Source organism: Kogia breviceps, chromosome 2, assembly GCF_026419965.1.
Source record: "Kogia breviceps isolate mKogBre1 chromosome 2, mKogBre1 haplotype 1, whole genome shotgun sequence".
Taxonomy (NCBI): Eukaryota; Metazoa; Chordata; class Mammalia; order Artiodactyla; family Physeteridae; genus Kogia; species Kogia breviceps.
Window position 1 is genome coordinate 22721991 of NC_081311.1, and position 20217 is coordinate 22742207.

Below are 20217 nucleotides of genomic sequence, written 5' to 3' on the forward strand. Positions count from 1 at the left end.
ATGGAGATCTCTGGGAGATTTTTGCCATTTGATATTACGTGGAGCTGGGAGGTCTCTTGTGGACCAGTGTCCTGAAGTTGGTTCTCCCACCTCAGAGACACAGCCCTGATGCCTGGCTGGAGCACCAAGAGCCTTTAATCCACATGGCTCAGAATAAAAGGGAGAAAAAATAGAAAGGAAAAAAGGAAGGAACTAAGGAAGGAAGGAAGGAGATAAAATAAAGGATAAAATAAAATTATTAAAATAAAAAATAATTATTAAGAAGAAAAAATTTTTTAAAGTAAAACAAACAAAACGGGACGGTCAGAACCCTAGGACAAATGGTGAAAGCAAAGCTATACAGACAAAATCTCACACAGAAGCACACACATACACACTCACAAAAATAAAAAAAGGGGAAAAAAATAATATATCTTGCTCCCAAAGTCCACCTCCTCAAGTTGGGATGATTCGCTGTCTATTCAGTTATTCCGCAGATGCAGGGCACTTCAAGTTGATTGTGGAGCTTTAATCCGCTGCTTCTGAGGCTGCTGGGAGAGACCTCCCCCTCTCCTCTTTGTTCGCACAGCTCCTGGGGTTCAGCTTAGGACTTGGCCCTGCCTCTGCGCATAGGTCGCCCAAGGGCATCTGCTCTTCACTCAGACAGGATGGGGTTAAAGGAGCAGCTGATTCGGGGGCTCTGGCTCACTCAGGCCGGGGGGAGGGAGGGGTACGAATGCGGGGCGAGCCTGCGGCGGCAGACGCCAGCGTGACGTTGCAACAGCCTGAGGTGTGCCGTGTGTTCTCCCGGGGAAGCTGTTCCTGGATCCCGGGACCCTGGCAGTGGCGGGCTGCACAGACTCTCGGGAGGGGCGGTGTGGAGAGTGGGCTTCTTGGTGGCCGCAGCAGCAGCCTTAGCGTCTCATGCCCGTTTCTGGGGTCCGCGCTGATAGCCGCGGCTCGCGCCTGTTTCTGGAGCTCCTTTACGCGGCGCGCTTAATCCCCTCTCCTCGTGCCCCAGGAAGCAAAGAGGGAAGAAAAGGTCTCTTGCCTCTTCGGCAGCTCCAGACTTCAACCGGACTCCCTCCTGGCTAGCTGTGGCGCACTAGCCCCCTTCAGGCTGTGTTCACGCCGCCAACCCCAGTCCTCTCCCGGCTTCTGACCGAAGCCCGAGCCTCAGCTCCCAGCCCCCACCCATCCCGGCGGGTGAGCAGACAAGCCTCTCGGGCTGGTGAGTGCTGGTCGGCCCCGATCCTCCGTGCGGGGAATCTCTCTGCTTTGCCCTCCGTACCCCTGTTGCTGCGCTCTCCTCTGTGGCTCTGAAGCTTCCCCCTCCGCCACCCGCAGTCTCCGCCCACGAAGGGGCTTCTAGTGTGTGGAAACCTTTCCTCCTTCACAGCTCCCTCCCACTGGTGCAGGTCCCGTCCTTATTCTTTTGTCTGTTTTTTCTTTTTTCTTTTGCCCTACCCAGGTACGTGGGGAGTTTCTTGCCTTTTGGAAGGTCTGAGGTCTTCTGCCAGCGTTCAGTGGGTGTTTGTAGGAGCAGTTCCACGTGTAGATGTATTTCTGATGTATCTGTGGGGAGGAAGGTGATCTCTGTGTCTTACTCCTCCACCATCTTCTCTCTCTCTCCTAAAGTACCATGAACAGTGCCTGAAATACAACAATACTGAACAAATTATAGATAGTATAATTGATATTATGTTCCAATGAGTTTAAGCCCTAGAACAATGTTCTGGTCTTAAAATCTACCCACATTGTTTAAATGTCCAATGTATTTCCACCATTTTGTATCTCTGCTTCTTTCCATATTTTAATTAGCAGGGCCATATGACATCCTTTATCACCAAAGCTGTCTTCTTATAAACAAATGTAAATTGCAACATTTCTTTCCTCCTTTGTAAATGTGTTATAAACATTTAAACTTTAAGCATGTGTTTTTGAAATACCATATGTTTTCTTGCCTTGATCCAGGATTTACAGTGGAAATATCTTGCTCTGAGAGTATGAAGTCTAATCAGCTGTCCCAAATTAATCACCCAGTTTGCTTCCCTGGTCTCGACTCTGTCCTTGCTCTCCTGGAAACATTTGATTTTCAGGTTGCATTTTTCCTTCCTGATTGTCTTCTCCCCTCTTTTCAAGGCAATGTGGAATAATTTCTCTGGATAATTTTTTTTTCTGCCAAAATAGAGACCATTTTAATTAGTCCCTTGATGATGGAAAAGATGACAAATTTGAACAAGAATGACTTTGTCATTTCCTGTTATTTGCAACTGTTTTTGTGAATGGTTTTCTGAAATCAAAAATAGCTAACAGGTAGGGAGTGAGAAGAGGAAATAGAATGACCTCTGGACACAACAAACCATTTTTTGGTAATCTTTATGTTTTCCCTTTGTGTGTCTCTTGAGGTTGAGTATCTGTTGGGAAACTGCTGGCTCTTATTATCATCACTTTGAACAGTGGTGTAACTACATTATGTAAAGGTGTCCTCCATCCTGGAGCCGGGGAAGAAGAGTCTTTGTTTTATTAGCCTGGCAGTTCACAGCCACTTGAATTGAAATTGATGTGATCAGAATAGCAGTGCCGTATCTGCTGATTACCTAGGTAGAAAGAATATTGGCTGACACAGAACCTGGCACAAATATTCCTTAAATCTGATTGTTCTGCCTAGCAGGAAGCTGAAAGCCATCCAACCTGAATTTCCCAGTAGAATTGCAATGAATGATGAGTGGTTAGAGATAAATGAAAAGTAAGAAAATCCATAGATGAATTAATAAGGAGGAGAGATGAGCAATATGCAAGGTGAGGGTGACAGAGTATACATAGAGTACACATCTGCTCACATATGGGGGTGACTGAGGAGGATGGCATGCTTCTACATGCCAACTGCCTGCTGTTCTTATGTGCTCTTTACACTATGTTAGCAGAGGCAAACTGTGTAATGTATGACTGTATGAGTCTGTGTATCGAGCATGTGTATTGTTGGTGAGTCTTTGTGGGAAATGCAGAGGGTGACACAGTTCTCATTAAAATCAATCACTTTATTCACTCACTCCTTGCAACCTTACGACAAATGTGGTTCTCTCTACGTTAGAACTATATGTGTCTGCGTGATGAGGTAGGGAAATGTTGGGGACAAAGTGTTGGGGGCCCATCTTACATGGTTTAGTTATTTAAATGCCAGAATTTCCCCTCAGTGTGAGTTGACCATTGGCCATGGACCCCATTCAAAAGAGTCAAGACACGTGAGCTAGGAAAGTAGGCTACAGAGAAAAAAATGCTAGAGAGTAATTTTTGTTGATGCAAGGTCATACTAAGTAGATGATATTTGGGGTACCATTGTGTGCCAGGCACTTTATAAACAACCTTTCATAATTATCTCATTCAGTCTATATGTTCATTTTATGACACAGGGACTATAATCATCACGCCCATTTATAGGAAAATGGAGTCAGAGAGAATGCAGTCATTTTTATAAGATTACAAAGCTAGTAAGTGGCAGAATTAGGATCTGAACCCTAATATGCAAACTCATAGCTAGAAACTATTATGTGTGTCCAGAAAGATCAGTATTTACGCTTGTATTTGATTGTGGCCGAGTAATAACCCTAAGATAGAAGCACACTAAAGAGCGGGATAAATAGTATTAGACTTTACCTAGCTATAGAGGAAACCAGACAGGAAGAAGAAAATGGTCTGAGGAAAAGCCAGCATAAACAGTATCAACAGATGATTGCTGTGGACCTCTTCGCCATCTTCTGAACCAAGTCCTGAGCCTGCAGTTATAGGTAAATTCAGGCTGTGCTATCCTGTGGCTCCCAGTTTTGTCTGGTGGATATATTTGTGCAAGAGAATCCTAGAAATAAGTGTCCTAAAATTCTGTCATTCCTGAATAGCATAAATTCTCCAGTGGCACCATGTGGAATGGGTCACAGAAGACAGCATGCCTGATGGTGGCCAGAGCAAAAGAGATGTGATGAGAGTGTCTGAGATGTGTGATTCCTAGTGTATGCCTCTGGTGTGGGTGGTGAGAGTGGGTCTGACAGCTTTGGACAATATCCTCCCTCCTCTGGGAAGGAGGTATCAATTAATGATGATGAAGAGCCCTTTGGCTTAATGGACAACAACAGTTCACCCCAGCCAAGCGAAAGGGTTGTGTTGGGAATGAAGTCACCTGGCTGACAAATTCAGAATGCACAGAATCTATGAGTGAGGCACAGTGAGCTGCATGAAAGACGCAACCAATGACTGATGCATGTTCTGTTACGCACATAGTGTCTTCTGTACGTTATGAATACCTTCTCTTTAAAAGAGAAAGCTCCATAGTTCTGATGATGTAGCTTACACCTTGATTCTTGGGAAAAGACTACGTCTTACAATCCAGCATAAGAGATAGGGAGGAAAAATGCTCTCCCATCCAGGACAGAGTTATTATAGGACATAGAATATACCATCTAATTATTTAAGGCTACTCTTTCCCTGGGTCAGTGGTGCTGCCTGACCAAGGCCACAGGGAAGGAAAGAACACTTAGACATTTTTGGCAATGGGTTCCCTGATGTCACAGGCACCCCTGACCCCTGATGAGTATGTATCTCTTCTGGCAGGGATCCTCTAGAACAGAAAAATATCCTGTCTCCAAAGGCCAAAGAAATCATCATGATGAATATGTTCTCTTTCTTGCCATTGCTGTTGATTCATGTTTTTATTCTCTTCGAATTTTGACACTTCAGATTTGTAATTAAAGTCTGAGACAGAGAGGGCGGGAGGAATCACCTCCCAATCAGCATGGGAGGCAGAAATAAGCAAAAACTCCTGTGTAAGATCTTCCCAACTTAGCCTCTGTGCAGAACATATGAAAGATCAGGACTGGAGAGTACCCTCTAGAGGTGAGTATTAAAAAACAAAGAAGATATCTGGGGTTCATTCTTTAAATCACCAAAGAAATCCAAGTCTCAGCACCTAGCACATTCTAACTCTTAAAAAAAAAAAACCTGCTGCATGAATGTAAAGTTACTTAGACATTCTAGGTGCTATATTTCCAGTGCTTAGAATGCATGATAAGTGATAGATATTCAAAAAATATTAATTGAACAACTATTGAGTACATGTACTAAAGAATGAATGAAAGGCAACTTCCTATAATGTCCATATATGATATTTCTCTCAGGAAACTCTAGGATGAGAAAGAAGTTTGAAGAACTAGTACTGCCAAAGGGTTAAGTCCTTGGGCTCTGAGATAGACAGACTGGTGTGGAGTCCATTGCTAAGGTTCTCCAGGGAATGACCTTAGGCAAGTGACTGACGCCATCCAGACTTTGGTTCTTGCATGTGTGAAATGAGGATGTATTGAGTCTACCACTTGGATTGATGTGCTTAGGCTTGCAAAGCCTTTCATGTAGTGTCTGACATTTCTTAAATACTCAATAAGTTTGGGGCACTGTTAATGTTGTTTGGTCTTCTAATGCAGAATTCTACCTATTTCATTAAAAATGAATAAAAGGACTTGTACAAAGTGACTTTTCAGTTATTAATTTTAAGGAGGGAATATGGTGGATTGAATGATAAATCAAAAGTTATACTCAAGTGGGAGACAGTGATATGAGAGATGACAAGAAAAGCTATGAAGAATTAACATGTGGTAAGGAGTGTTAGGAGTACAAGAGACATTTCCAGGAAGACTGGTGCCCTTGAGAAGCTTACATGGTTGTTGAGAGCAAAGATGTAGGTACCATCTCTACAAATTGGAGGACAGAGAAGAAGAGCTGGGGATAGTCAGGATGAAAAAGAGGTCCTGGTTTCTGGAGAAAGGCTTACTGAGCTGGGCCTTGAAGGATAGATAGGGAGAGGCATGTTGGGATGCTGTCTAAGAGAGTGGGAAATGTGATCAAAGAAAGTGAGAGGAGAGAAGGGAAGGTAGCATTTTGAGGCTATCACCCTGGGGAATGGTCAGTGTACTGTTGTACTTTGTGTTGGCTTGAGGTCTGAGCTGTAACACTTCATGTATAAAAATCTAGTCAAAATGATATTTTGGCTTGTATGATGATATTAGAGAATAAGAAATAAGTACTAATACCTTTGAAACTTCTGGCATCAAATTCCCCCGTATGAGAGGCAAAGAAAGAAAAGTGGCTTCTCAACACACTCAGCATCTTTGTGCAAAATTCAGAAAGGTAGAAAAGCTAATAACAGCTCTTTCCCTGAAAGGAGACAAACTCCCAACAGTGAGATGTATCATCCTCATAGGAATATGTTCCTTGGAACTCTGTGTCTATGTGGAGGCATGTCTTCCAATAGGAAAAGTAGTTTTCCTCCTACCCCCCGCCCCATCCCACCATGGTCCCACCCCAGTCTACATGCTGTGGATGCAGAGGGAGGTTGTCTGGCAACAGAAACATGTCCCTCATCCTCAGCAGAAGCCCAGACCTTACACATACACACATAAATACACATATGCATACATGTACACACAAGTACACACACACACATTCCACATTTTGGGCACTAATACTGCTCCCTTGGTATCCAAAGTTCTACAGTAAGAGGATAGAGTTCTAGAGACATATGATGAGACCTCACAATAGGCAAGCACCGAGACACATAGACAGACTTCTCAGGCTCAGGGAAAAGGAACCTTGAATGGCACAAAACCCTAAGAGCAGGCAGGGGTGACCATCTTTGCAGACCAGGCCAAGGAAGCCAAAACAAATAAGTAATAGATAGATAGATAGATAGATAGATAGACACCTCAAATGGGATTTTCACAGGTTAAGTGCCTTGGTAACAAGAAGAAAATAAGAAGACACTCTCCAGCTCTGTACCCTATCGTGACACATTCCCTCAGCTTTGCCAAGTTTCTATTCCTCAAGATAAACCTGAAGCCCAGGCTGCCAGAGATGAATTACAAAGCACAGACTGTCTGCTCAAGTGGCATTTGATAAAGCCATGCAGTGGGGGGCCAATAAATTCACCGTTTCTGCAGATCAAATGCACCAGCTTCCTTTTTTTAAAAAAATACATTTATTTATTTATTTTTGGTTGTGTTGGGTCTACATTGCTGCGTGTGGGCTTTCTCTAGTTGCGGCGAGCGGGGGCTACTCTTCGTTGCAGTGCACAGTTTTCTCACTGCGGTGGCTTCTCTTGTTGTGGAGCACAGGCTGTAGGCACGCAGGCTTCAGTAGTTGCGGCACGTGGGCTTCTCTAGTTGTGGCATGAGGGCTCAGTAGTTGCGGCTCGTGGGCTCTAGAACGCAGGCTCAGTAGTTGTGGCACATGGGCTTAGTTGCTCCGTGGCATGTGGGATCTTCCCAGACCAGGGGTCGAACCCGTGTTCCCTGCATTGGCAGGTGGATTTTTAACCACTGAGCCACCAGGGAAGTCCCAAATGCACCAGCTCCTAAACACGTACAGCCCTGCTCTGACACTTGGGCCAAAAGAGAGACAGGGCAGGGAGGGAAATGGGGAAGGGAACTACTGGGATAGGTAATATTTTTATCCATTCTCTACATCTTGTAAACTTCTGGAGTGTTGCGTGGTTAGACAGTGTCATTTCTCTTGTTTGGGACTGCCGTGGAGGGAAAACAGGTATGACTGCAGGAAAATTCTGATTTATGAAATTGAATCTTTAAAGAATTGGCAGTTTAGTCATTTAAATATGTAACAGCCTCTCGAACATATGCTAAACCAACATGAGCTTCCCTGGTGGGTAGTCCTTATGGAGCCGAAATAGTGAATAACTATCAGTAAATAGTATTTGTAATTAACATATCGTTGTTGGGAGGTAGAGTTCTTCTGGAAATTTACATCTTCCACATTCATGGGGGATCCACAACGCATGAGAAAGTGTTCTGGCTACTGTTACTGGCCCCAAATGAGGCTTGTTTTCCTAAGTAGTTCACAGTATTCCGCCCAGAAACTCGTTTATACCATTCATTTGCTTAACAGATTTGTTGTTCTGAAGGAGTACAAAGTTGGCTCAACTCTAAATGATCCCAGATGCCAAAACAGCAGGTACAAACTTATGAGGTTTGACTGTGTCAAACGCAAAGGCAAAACGTGCGTGTTCTATCGATCGAAGCCCAGCCTCTTTGAATCGACAGTCAGAGCTGTATTTGTTGAAAGAATGTTGGAAGTCCAACAGATTTGGGTGTGAACTCCAGCTCTCTGTTATCTTAAGCAATTAAATTTTCCATATGCCTTGGTTTCCTCATCTATAGAATCGGGATAATAGCTATTATGCAGGTTTATAGTGGATATCGGCGGTTTTACGTATAAAGTACTAGGTATAGTGGTTCACATGTGACAAGTACTGATACCATGGTTTCATCCTTCTGCTTAAAAATTTTCATATTATAATATAAAGGGGCTGAGTTAAGTTAAATGGGTTCAGATATGCTTGCTAGCTTATTCACTTACTCCCTGTCTGTGCTCCAGAAAGACACTTAATCTAAGTTTCCATTCCCTCATCCTCAAATGAGGCTGATGGTAACTATATCTCCTGGCTTTTGTGAGCATTAAATAGGATAACCTTTGCATAGTGTTGGAACGCACTTGTCAACGTATTTCAGACCCTTTTTTCACTGCCCTCAAGTTTTCCTGGGTTGTCATAATTTCAAGCAGAGTCAAATATATATAAATATGTTTCTTAAGTTCTAAAACACATGAAAAACATGACACACAATTAGTGATTTGCTACTGCAGTTTGGCAACTTCTCAGTTGTTACCTCTTTCCTAAGGTATGAAAGAGAGAAGGCAATCATATTTTCAGAGCCAAATAATTAATAAGGACTGTTTATAGTAGGAACAATAGTGTTATAGAAGTGGAGGAGGGATTATTTGACAATTTAGGGAAACCACTGCTTCTTTAAGTTTAAAAGCTGTTCTCTTTTGCTCAATGTATTTTGGTAGCTTAATAGAGAGATCTTTTACTAAAAAAGAAAAGTAACAGTAATTGGATCCTGAGTTTTAACTGACCTCTTTTAATTGCCCAAGGCTGTAGCTGGTGCAGTGATTTAGTCATTAAGGGCAGGGGCTGTGAAGCCACAGAGCTCTGGGTTAAAATCTCTGATGCACCACTTACTATCTGTATTAACATTAGGCATTGTGACCTTGGGCGAGTCACTTTACCTGAGTGAGCCTTAGTTTCCTCATTTGTGAAACAGAGTAAGTGAGGCTTATCCAAAAGGACCATTATAAGAATTAAGTGAGATAAAGTATTTAAGACTATGAGTGCTATGCCTAAAATAAAAGTACCCCCTATTTATTTATCATTTGTCAAGCACAGAACCAACAGCATCAGAGTTTATCTGTAGGCAACAGTAAGCTACTACCAACCTACCTTAGGGGAGATAAGAAGCCTCTATCAAATTTGCATTAAGACCCTCATACCACAAGGGGCACGGGTCTGTTGTCTTCTGTCCCAGGGGGTCATGATACACAAGCATGACCCTCACCCTCTTTCCTCCAAGACAATTGCTCACAGCTGAATTTGACAGTCTTTTTTTTTTTTAAGTAAAGCAAATAGATTTCTTCTCAAATTGATGTATTTCTCAGCCACGTCGATTTTTCCCAGGTAGCAGGGATAAAGGGAATGTTCTTGGCTAACAAGAAGATTGACAACCAAGTGAAGACTTTCATCACGTACAACAAAGGCAGAGACTGGCGTTTGCTGCAGGCCCCGGACACAGACCTGAGGGGAGACCCTGTGCACTGCTTGCTGGTGAGTCTTCGTATTGGGGCAAAATGTCCCACATGGTAAGGGCTGGAGATGGAGATTCAACGAGCAGAGGAACATGTTTCCAGGGCTTCTTGTTCAACTGATGAACAGAAGGGGACAGGGAAGGGTGTGAAGGCAGTGTGTAGAAAAGAATCATAGCTCTGCCTCTTGTGATTGGACCAAAGTGATAAGAGAACATGAGTAAGTTTCTTGCTCATTTTAAGGATGTTCAGTTGGTGCCCAATTTCTGATGAGGACCTCATAGTTTAAGGGAGAGTATGATAGTTTCCATCTATGATGGGGAAATGTACCCTTACTTTCCTGGGAATAACCTGTTTTGGATCTAATGATACATAAATTCAGCTGTAGAATTGATGAACTGAATGCAGAATTGTGTAGGTGTATTTTCCAGTAGAGATGTTTATTCATATTTTCAGAGGAATTTATGCCTCAAACCAAGGTAAGAACCACTGATTTAAATCCTTAATCAGTACTCTTTATAATATGTTCCATTCATTTATGTCATTGTATAAAGCTGGTGTTGGTAAACCATGGCCTGTGGGGCAAATCTGGCCCACTGCTTGTTTCTTTAAATAAAGTTTTATTGGAATGTAGTCATGCTTATTCATTTATATATTGTCTATGGCTGCTTTTGCTCTACAATGGCAGACTTGAGTAGTCATGACAGAAACTGTACGGTCCACCAATAAGATATTGTTTGATTGATTGATTGATTGATTGCGGTACACGGGCCTCTCACCATTGTGGCCTCTCCCGTTGCGGAGCACAGGCTCCAGACGCGCAGGCTCAGCGGCCATAGCTCACGGGCCCAGCCGCTCCGCGGCATGTGGGATCTTCCTGGACCGGGGCATGAACCCGTGTCCCCTGCATCGGCAGGCGGACTCTCAACTACTGCACCACCAGGGAAGCCTAAGATATTTATTATCTGGCCCTTAAAAACAGAAGTTTGTTGACCTCTGCCTTGAAGTATGGCTTTTAAAAAATTGTCTAACATTTGGGCAATAAGTAGATCAGATCAGTGTACTTATGTATTTGATTATATGATGGTATCCAAGAGAGGGATCAAAAATGGGTCTTACCTTCAAGGAGTTTGCTGTCTACCTGAGGGGGAATAGATTAATGAGTGAAAGATTATAAGGTCATCTCACTCCTCTTAGTAGTTCTGGGGCCTTCCCTGTACTTGACACATGAACAGTTACTGAGTGAATGAAGAAGGAGGGGAAGAAGAGATTAATTGTAAAACAAAGAATCATTAAATACTAATTTCTAGAAAACAATGCCAAAGTTGTATTTAAATGCCTGAGAAGGAGAGACCAGTCTGTAAAGCTAGAGGAGACACCTCTTAGTTTTAGTAAGAAGGGCTTGATTTATATCAATATTCCACCCGGGGCTTCCCTGGTGGCGCAGTGGATGAGAGTCTGCCTGCCGATGCAGGGGACACGGGTTCGTGCCCCGGTCCGGGAGGATCCCACATACCGCGGAGCAGCTGGGCCTGTGAGCCATGGCCTCTGAGCCTGCGTGTCCGGAGCCTGTGCTCCGCAATGGGAGAGGCCACAACAGTGAGAGGCCTGCGTACCGCAAAAAAAAAAAAAAAAAAAAAAAAAAAAAAAAATTCCCACCCGTCATACAATCCCAACTTTAATGTTTTGCCCACTCAGCGTTCTTCCTTCTGTCCCATCAAGTCTGAGCAGTCACTTTGCAGGTTCATCTCCTACAGCTGTAGGCGGGTCACCCTCCCAGTCGAGAAAATGCCAGCAGCCATAGCTTGACCTTATTAGTTGCAGAGGATATCGCAGTTGTCACCATGCATCAGGGGAAGCGGTATGAAATTCAGCCTCCCACTCAGCTTCTATCCTTATTACTGGCAACTTATGGGGGTGGAATGTGGTGGAAAACCATTTATTAGAGTAAGTACACAAATCCAGTTGCAGAGTAAGTAAATGTAACAGTCACTTACTGAATGCCTACTCTACGCAAGACATGCTTCAATAACATTTTAAAGACATGCCCACCTTCCTCCTTCTGCATTCCACACTGGAGCAATGTGATATTTAGCCAAAGATGCATGAGATGCACCAGCGCCTTAAGGTGGTCCTCCATCCCGTCATGTGCTTTGGTGATTGAACGTCCATGAGAGAGAATTAACCATATCACCTAAAGAGGCTTTCCTGGGTGCTCTGGCATCATAAATGGACCATTAGAAATGCCTCTTACACAAAGCACTGTGGGAGGTGTTCATGGCTCCACCCCCAGCCCCTGTTAGGAAGTCTTGCTGCTGTGCCTCTGAATTATAAATACAGTATCAGCTCACATCCCCATCTCGGCTGGGACCATCCTAATATAAGCCACCATCATTCTTCCCTTCCCCTACAGTGACAGGCTGTTCCTCCTGTCTCTACCTGGCAATCTTGTCTCTCCATAGCAGCCAATGCATCCTTTTTTTAAATCCAACTTTATTGAGTTGAAACATGCGTATATACAAAGTACCCATTTTAAGAATACAGTGATAAATCTTGACAAATGTATAGACCCGTGCAACCACTACCACAGTCAAGACAACATTTTCATCACCCGAAAATATTGCTTTGTGCCTCTTCCCAGGCACTGTTCACACTCTTGGCCCTAGACAACCTCTGATCTGCTTTCTTTCATGAGAGATTAGATGGCTCTTTTCTAAAATTTTATGTAAATGGTATCAACCTGAGCTTTAAAAATCAGAGCATGTCCCTCCTACACTTAACCTTCTAATGACTTTCTAATTCAGGTGGAATGAAATTCAGATACTTAACATGGTCTGCAAGATTCCACACGGTCTGGCCCCTGTCTGTTTCTCCTGCCTGGTCTCCAGACTTTCCTTCCTTCCTTCTGCATAGGCCACGGTGGGGGAGAAGGGTGCACCTTTCCATACCATTAGCTCACCGCCCTTGTTTATGTCCCAGGCTCTGCATTTGCCGTTATATCTCTTAAAATGCCCCTCTCCTAGTGTGTTTTTTTTCTAGGCATTCAGACCCTTGCTTGATTACCTGCATCTCGGAGAGCTTCCTCGAGCATTCTCTGAAGTTGCACTTGGTCCAGTCTTTTTCATTCGTGACCTTCCTCACTCTCTTAAATCAGCACATGCATTTGTTGACTTGCTTGTCCACCTTCCCCCACACACTGTGAGCTCCATGAGCATAGGGGCTGTGGCTGTCGTTTTGGTCATTCCAGAGAAGTAGCTCAAGAATCATACTTGGGCTTCCCTGGGGGCGCAGTGGTTGGGAGTCCGCCTGCCGATGCAGGGAACACGGGTTCGTGCCCCGGTCCGGGAGGATCCCACATGCCGCGGAGTGGCTGGGCCCGTGAGCCATGGCCGCTGAGCCTGCGCGTCCGGAGCCTGTGCTCCGCAACGGCAGAGGCCACAGCTGTGAAAGGCCCGCGTACAACAAACAAACAAATAAAAAGCAAGCTCATAGTTGATTTCAATCCATTAAAAAATAAAATATTTTTTTTAAAAAAAGAATCATACTTGACACATGGTAGGTGCTCAGCACATCTGTTGTTGAGGGTGTTGTCTTTGAAGCAGACACGCCAGGGATAATAGACGTTTGAGTTTCATAGTTGGACTTTTGTGGGAGCCTTTCCTTGCCAATAATAGTCACACTGAAAGATTTGTCATAATATCCAGCTTCTGAAGCTCGTGGGCATCCGTTGACCTCAAAGTTAACCAAATCAGTAGGCTTGTTAAGATTGAGAAAAGATGAATTAATGAGACATGGATGTATGGTACCCAAGAGTCTTTTGACCTTCCTCCCCCCATTAACCCTGTTGTTTAATGTAGTTTTAATCTGAGCTTTAGAAAACAGCAGTAGGGTGAGGAGAGGAAAATGACAGAAGGAAGGGGAAACCACAATAATTTTATAAAACTCTGCCAAGGCACACAATAGGAAAGAAAATCTTTGAGCTCCAGGAGACCCAGACTGTTAAAACCTTCCTCAGATTTGGGAGCTGGTAGCAGAGAGGAGACAAAAAGTGATTTTTAGATTGTGAATACTTGGAAAGTGACAGTGTCACCGAAAGCACAACCTAGTGATTAGAAAAGAGATTTTTTTTCCAGCAGGGTTATTACAAATGTGGAACAAGTTCAGAATTGCAGCCCCAAATGGAATGTTCCTGGTAAAATGTATTCTATAGAAATAAGACATCCAGGGTAATTTGAGGCTGTAATTTTAGGACTTTTAGAGTGATTGCCTGGAGGGTTCAGCTGGGATTTCTTTCCTCTGAAGACTGCATTGTACAGTTAGATGGGGTGTTACAGGTCATGGTCCACCTGACTCCAGAACCTCAGGATTGGGCTCCCAAGAGGCAAGATGTGAGCTGAGCCTGTGACAAGTCCTCAGGCCCTGAGGGGAAGCATAGTGTTTCATGGAGAGACGCCGTGACTTCTTCATGGATTCAGTTAGTAGTTTCCTACTGGAGCTAAGCAGCCAGCTACCCCAGGAGACTCTTGACTCTGCTTCCCCCACCTTTGTACTGGCTGTGACTCTCCATGTTCTGCTGAATTGGAGCAGTGCTGAATGCCCCATGCCCAGCCAACTGGCCCAGGGACCTCCCTCTACTTTGCCATTGACTCCTTACTAAAAATCAAATGGATTCCATGCTCCAACTCAGGATCGGAAACTGCACAAATGTGTGTGTAGGATGTGGATTTGGGGAATGCTTTTCAGGAGCCTACCTGCTGCCTTATTTATGAAAGCTCTAAGCTGGCTTTTCAGTACAGTGTTCAGATGAGGAGCCCTCGGGTTAAAGGTACCGTGAAGATGAGATGTAAAGGCTATTAATTCAGAGATTAGGGGTAAAGAGGAAGTGAAATGAGAAGCTGGTTGACTCTCAAATGTGGAACAGTGTTTTAGGTTGATTTATTTCATGGCGGGGGAATGTCTTGGGTCATTTAGTCCTTCTCCACTGGCCACTCACAGTGCTAGGAAGACAGCAGCTCAGCTCATTCATGGATCAGTTGAATTCAACAGGCATTTACTGAACACTTGCAATGACCAGAAGATTTTGTTGGTTAAAATAAGAAATAAAAGAATAAGGCAAAAGGAAGAGGTCCACGATGGGCTTTGAGAGTTTGTGAACTCCCTGAATTTGAATGCAGACCTCTGTGTGTGTGCTTCCTTTGTGTGCTTTTTCTTGGGAAAGAGTTCTCAATTTGCATCAGATTCTCAAACTCTGTACTTGACCCCGAAAAGATTAAAGACTACGGATCTAGTTGCTCCTAGTGTTGACCAGCTGGTGGTATTCCATGCCCCTTGACTATGCGTGAGTCATGACAACACGCAGCTTCCAAACATGTATTCTGGTCCCTCCATTCTTGGTAGGTCAGCTGTTAGGTCATGGTGGTTTCAGTGTACAGTTCTGTATTTTTTTAATATGAAAAGTCAAGGGAAATAGAGAAAGGTCTTTGGGATAAGCTGTCTTTTAACTCATACTGAATTGGAGATAACTCTGGAAAGATGTTCGGATATTCAGTATATGTTCTCTAACGGGAGAGAAGAAGGCAGGAAGGCAGAGGTGGACAGAGTGCCTCCTGCCTGGGAAAAATGTGCCTAAGAATTGGAGAGCCTTGTCTTGTGTTTTCCAGGAGTTTGCTATGGCCTGATAGCCATTATAACAACCCCTGTATTAATCTTTGGTGACTTAATTTTGATAAATGTCCCAAACTGTTCAAGTACAAAAGTTTAAGTTTAAAAAAGTGAATGTGAATCACTTAACATTGTTTTTCTGTAAACACTGATGTGTTTATAACTTCCATGAAAAAAATGGAAGAAAGAAAAAAAAAAAAAAGCCACAGAATATTTTGCTTGTACCAGTTGGGGGCAATCCAGTACCACAAATGTGAGAATGGAGAAAAAAAGTCCACGAAAAAGATCATTTCTGATGTTGCTGCTACTGCATGAACTGGTGTCTTTTCTTCCCAAATTAATTTATCTCAGGCCTCTGAAAGCCAGAGCAACAGAGCAGTGTTGAAATGGCCAATTGAAAATGCCCTCTTTCTCTTGTAATGGCAAGTGGCCTCTAGCAAATAATTCTTGGGTCAGGTGGCAACTTAGGTTCACAATCTTCCAGACTGCAGGGTGATGAAGTACCTGGCCGGTGGCTGGCTCAAGACTACAGCCTGGGCCAGGGATGTCCTGCTCTGTTGCGGGATACAAAAGGCCCTCCACTAAGCCCATATGTCTAGGTATAATCCCCAAGTAGTGATCACTGCTTTGAATGCCATGGAGAGCCTCACATTATTCTGATGATGTGGTTTATATGTGAGCCCATGTACTTCTGGCATTGTTCTGAGTAAAACAGTAAAGTAAGGTCTTTCGTGTCCTAACTTGAAAGTGTTACTTGATATTTCAAGTGTTTATTGTTTTTTTTTTGTTGTTGTTGTTGTTGTTGTTTTGGTGGTACGCGGGCCTCTCACTGCTGTGGCCTCTCCCGTTGCGGAGCAAAGGCTCCGGATGCACAGGCCCAGCGGCCATGGCTCACGGGCCCAGCCGCTCCGCGACATGTGGGATCTTCCCGGACCGGGGCACGAACCCGTGTCCCCTGCATCCGCAGGCGGATTCTCAACCGCTGCGCCACCAGGGAAGCCCTCAAGTGTTTATTGACTGTCTTTTTTAGATTCTAGGTAAGGTTTTACAGAAAATGCAAAGTAGTACTTGATGTTTCCTCTTTATTTGTAGATTGTCTCTCTTAGGGGATAAAACTGTGCATACCTCAAATTGATGATCCAGGATTGTATGGTAAAATGAACTGTGGTACTTCCGAGAAGGAGATCCTGACAGGCCGCAGTTGTCAGGAAAATGTTCATGGAACAATAGTTTGACACCTCTGCTTTATCGTTTCTCAGCATCTGCCTGAGTGTTGGTCAGCACTGCCCTGGGGCCTCTGCAACATACAGTACCTGCTCCAGTCTGCCTCTCGGACAAAAGGAAGCCAAGTTTTTGGGTCTGATTGTTTCTTCTTATAGGGGTCGTCTTCTTACTCTTATGGAACATTGCAGAGTCAAAAGTCCTTTTTTGAAAGCTTTACATGAAATTTTCATGCAAAACCAATCATTTATTACAATCGTCATTCCTTGAGAGTTTACTCTCTGTGTTGGCAGTGAGGAAAAGACCCTGTTATGAGCCACTGTTATTTCATCGGTGTTTCGACTGCTTTTATTCTTGAGTTTCATTTTTAGTTTGTCATTTACTGTGTCCCATATACATGTAATCATTGTATCTCTGTAGCGCTCTGAATACCTACTGGCTGAGACTTACAGAGCCAAATGAAAGTAATAACAGAGATACATTGGTGATTCCAAAACCTCAAGTCGATAAGATTAGAAAATAATCTTCCTGAGATTTGATAAGAGATGTGGGTTCAGATACAAACTTGTAGGTTTTTTTTTTATTGTTGTTGTTGTTGTTGTTGTACGCGGGCCTCTCACTGTTGTGGCCTCTCCCGTTGCGGAGCACAGGCTCCGGACGCGCAGGCTCAGCGGCCATGGCTCAGGGGCCCAGCCGCTCCGCGGCATGTGGGATCCTCCCGGACCGGGGCACGAACCCGCGTCCCCTGCATCGGCAGGCGGACTTTCAACCACTGCGCCACCAGGGAAGCCCCAAACTTGTAGTTTTTGACAACTCAGTACAAGAACTATTTTAAATGAAATTTGTATAAGATTTATTATCCTGTTTTTAAAAACTGTTAATGTCTTAATCTGAGAAGATGATCGAGAGTTTTACACACAAACAAGTCCCTTAAATTTTCATTTAAGTTGTTAATTATTAGTGCATTTTGTCTATAAGAATGACATTTATATCGAATAAAACTAGGTCGGTTAATACCCTGACACAGACGCTATGTCAGTTGTCTGGTGGATGTCAGGACGGTTTTACACGTCATACGGCTTCTTCTGTAGAACTGAGACCAAGGTTTCAAATGTTTAAGTGATGCCAAGTGACTTCTTCAGAGCCCTCCCAGCCTGGCCAAACTTTCTTTCCAATGTCATATATCATTTCTCCTCATTGGTCTTACCTGACTATCTATTGTATTACAGATCAATTCTTCTGCTTCTTTTCCTTGTTATTGATCTTACATAGGCCTGAAATGTCCTTTATCCTCCTGAACATCTCCTGTGCAGTTCATATCCTACCCACCTTTGCCTCAGGCACCATTTTCTCCTGGAAACTTCCCCTCATCCAAAGTTGGACATAGGCTTGTCATCCTCTAGAATTTCATATTTTGTCTGTACTGATCTCATGGCTATTAAAATATTCTCTGTTGATAATCAATAGAAGGATCTTAAATTATATACTCCTTAGGTGGCAGAGACCAAACTTTAGTCAATGTAACTCTTTCATAAGCTATACCACGTGTTTTACAGATAAAGTGCTAAAATGTTTGTTGAATGGCCAAATGGCGATTATATCAGTAGTTTAGACTTTAAACGAAGGTGCTCTCTCCTTCACCAACTTGGCAGCTGTCTTATACTTAGTGGGCACCAGATATTTGTGGAATGAAAGATGGGTGAATGGATGGGTTCATGGATAGATGGATAGATGGGATGGTTGGATGAATGGCGGGTGCTCTGAATCTGAGCTTTAAACAAACATTTAAATGATGTGCTTTTATGACCCTCGTTTCTCCTCTTCTCAGCCCTATTGCTCACTACACCTTCACCTTAAGGTCTCTGAGAATCCCTACACATCAGGGATCATTGCCAGCCGAGACACAGCTCCCAGCATCATAGTGGCTTCAGGTAAGAAGCTTCCCCGGTTTGCTCCCTGCTGTAAATTGTATTTATTTTAACAAGTTAGATATCTGAGCTTGGAACTTAATGAGCAAGCTAAAAATATTTTTGAAAGGCACCTAAGCCATTGACCCTGAGGCAAGTATGGTGAAAAACGCTGCTCAGATATAATGTTTGCAGTCTAAATCCATCTCGGGCAATGCACACTGCCCGCATAGCCCATTGTTAGCTTTTGCAAGAAGTTCCCTCCACTGATGGTGATGTGCTCTCTCCAGGTAACATAGGTTCTGAGTTGTCGGACAGCGACATCAGCATGTTTGTCTCTTCAGATGCAGGGAACACTTGGAGGCAGGTAAGAAAGTATCCTGGGTCCGGTTACTGAAGTGTAAATGTTATAAAAATTCTCCAGCTTGGTTCAATTCTGGGAGCTTATTCAGCCACACAGGAATCCTAAAGCTTATCAATGTGTTTCTTTTCCTTTTTGTTTTATGAATGTCTTTCAGAATGTTTTGAGCTTAGCAAACATTTATGAAATTTGATTTCTTTGTTTGATAAAAATGACCCTTTATCCCAGCGTATATGTGAGGAAGTTTATAAGTGACAATGAAACCAAATTAGATATGACTGAATTTTTCCCGTGAAATGAAAACTAAATTTCTGGGGAGTTTATTATGTAGGGAACGTGAAGCCTGGAAGGGAGATTATATACCTGACACTGGGTTGCCTCCATAAAGTACCTTTGCCTTGAAGTCAGAATAGAGGGGAATGCAGTGATATAGAAATAACCATTACCCAGGTGATGTTCTGTTTAAAGCTCATGGGCAAAAGACGGAATAATAACCATCAGGGTGCATATGTTAGGGAAAGTAGAAATGGCATCACTTTCAACCAATGTGTTTAGCTTAAATGCTTCCTCTTTCTTCTGAATGAAAATTAGATACTCCTGGGTTATAAAACAGGCACTTAATGAGGTTTAGCAGTCATAAAAAGATATGTGCCTAACGCGTGGCTGTTACACTTCAATAAATATGTGTTAATAAGCCACTGACATTTAATTATCATATGGTAACTAGCACCTTAAACTGACATCTAATGCACAGGTAATCACAAAGCAACAAGAACACTCTGCTTTAAATCTGAGACAGAGATACCCATGTCACGGTCTAGTTACCATTTCCTAGCTTCATAGATCTGCACTGCAATTCACATGCTTTGAGAAGAGTGGGGCAGGAAAGAAACTTGCTTAAGAAACCCTGGGGCTTTTGATCTTGGCGCTATATAGGAGCTATATAATGGACTGTTACGCTTCCTATGGACAATAGTTAGAGAGCCAGGGTGTCATTTTTTTTTTTTTTCCTTCTAACATCCCAAATAAAGCAAAGAAGGCTCTCCTATAGTCCTGGGAAACATCTTGGGTATAAGAAGTAAACAAAGGGGAAACAATTATGTCTATAATGTAACCAAAGACAAGGCTGTACTAACGGTGTGACTGTGAGAAAACGGTACGCATCATGTATGGAGAGGACTTAGAAATTGTTTTCAGCCTGTCTCCATTTGACCTCAGATTCATCTCTCCACATATGGGGAGAGACCCAATGACACATGTACCCAAAGATAGATTTCATTTTGATCAGACTTTATGACTACAACTACTTTATGACTACTGTTGAGTTGAACAAGAACATCTGCCCCTTGTAATACCTGGACACTTTGAAATAATTACATCTGGAAAGGGCACTGT

At 43.2% G+C, this 20217-nt stretch overlaps 1 protein-coding gene across 4 annotated transcripts in view; it reads left to right on the top strand.

Annotated features, from left to right (window-relative positions):
* SORCS1 (sortilin related VPS10 domain containing receptor 1) overlaps positions 1-20217 on the top strand; it is a 565941-nt gene that overhangs the window by 435959 nt on the left and 109765 nt on the right. For all 4 annotated transcript variants that reach the window (XM_067024735.1, XM_059052971.2, XM_059052968.2 and 1 more), the window contains exons 10-12: positions 9548-9694; positions 18383-18485; positions 18752-18828. In XM_067024735.1, the coding sequence (XP_066880836.1) occupies positions 9548-9694; positions 18383-18485; positions 18752-18828 (327 nt within the window). The remainder of the gene's footprint in view (positions 1-9547; positions 9695-18382; positions 18486-18751; positions 18829-20217) is intronic.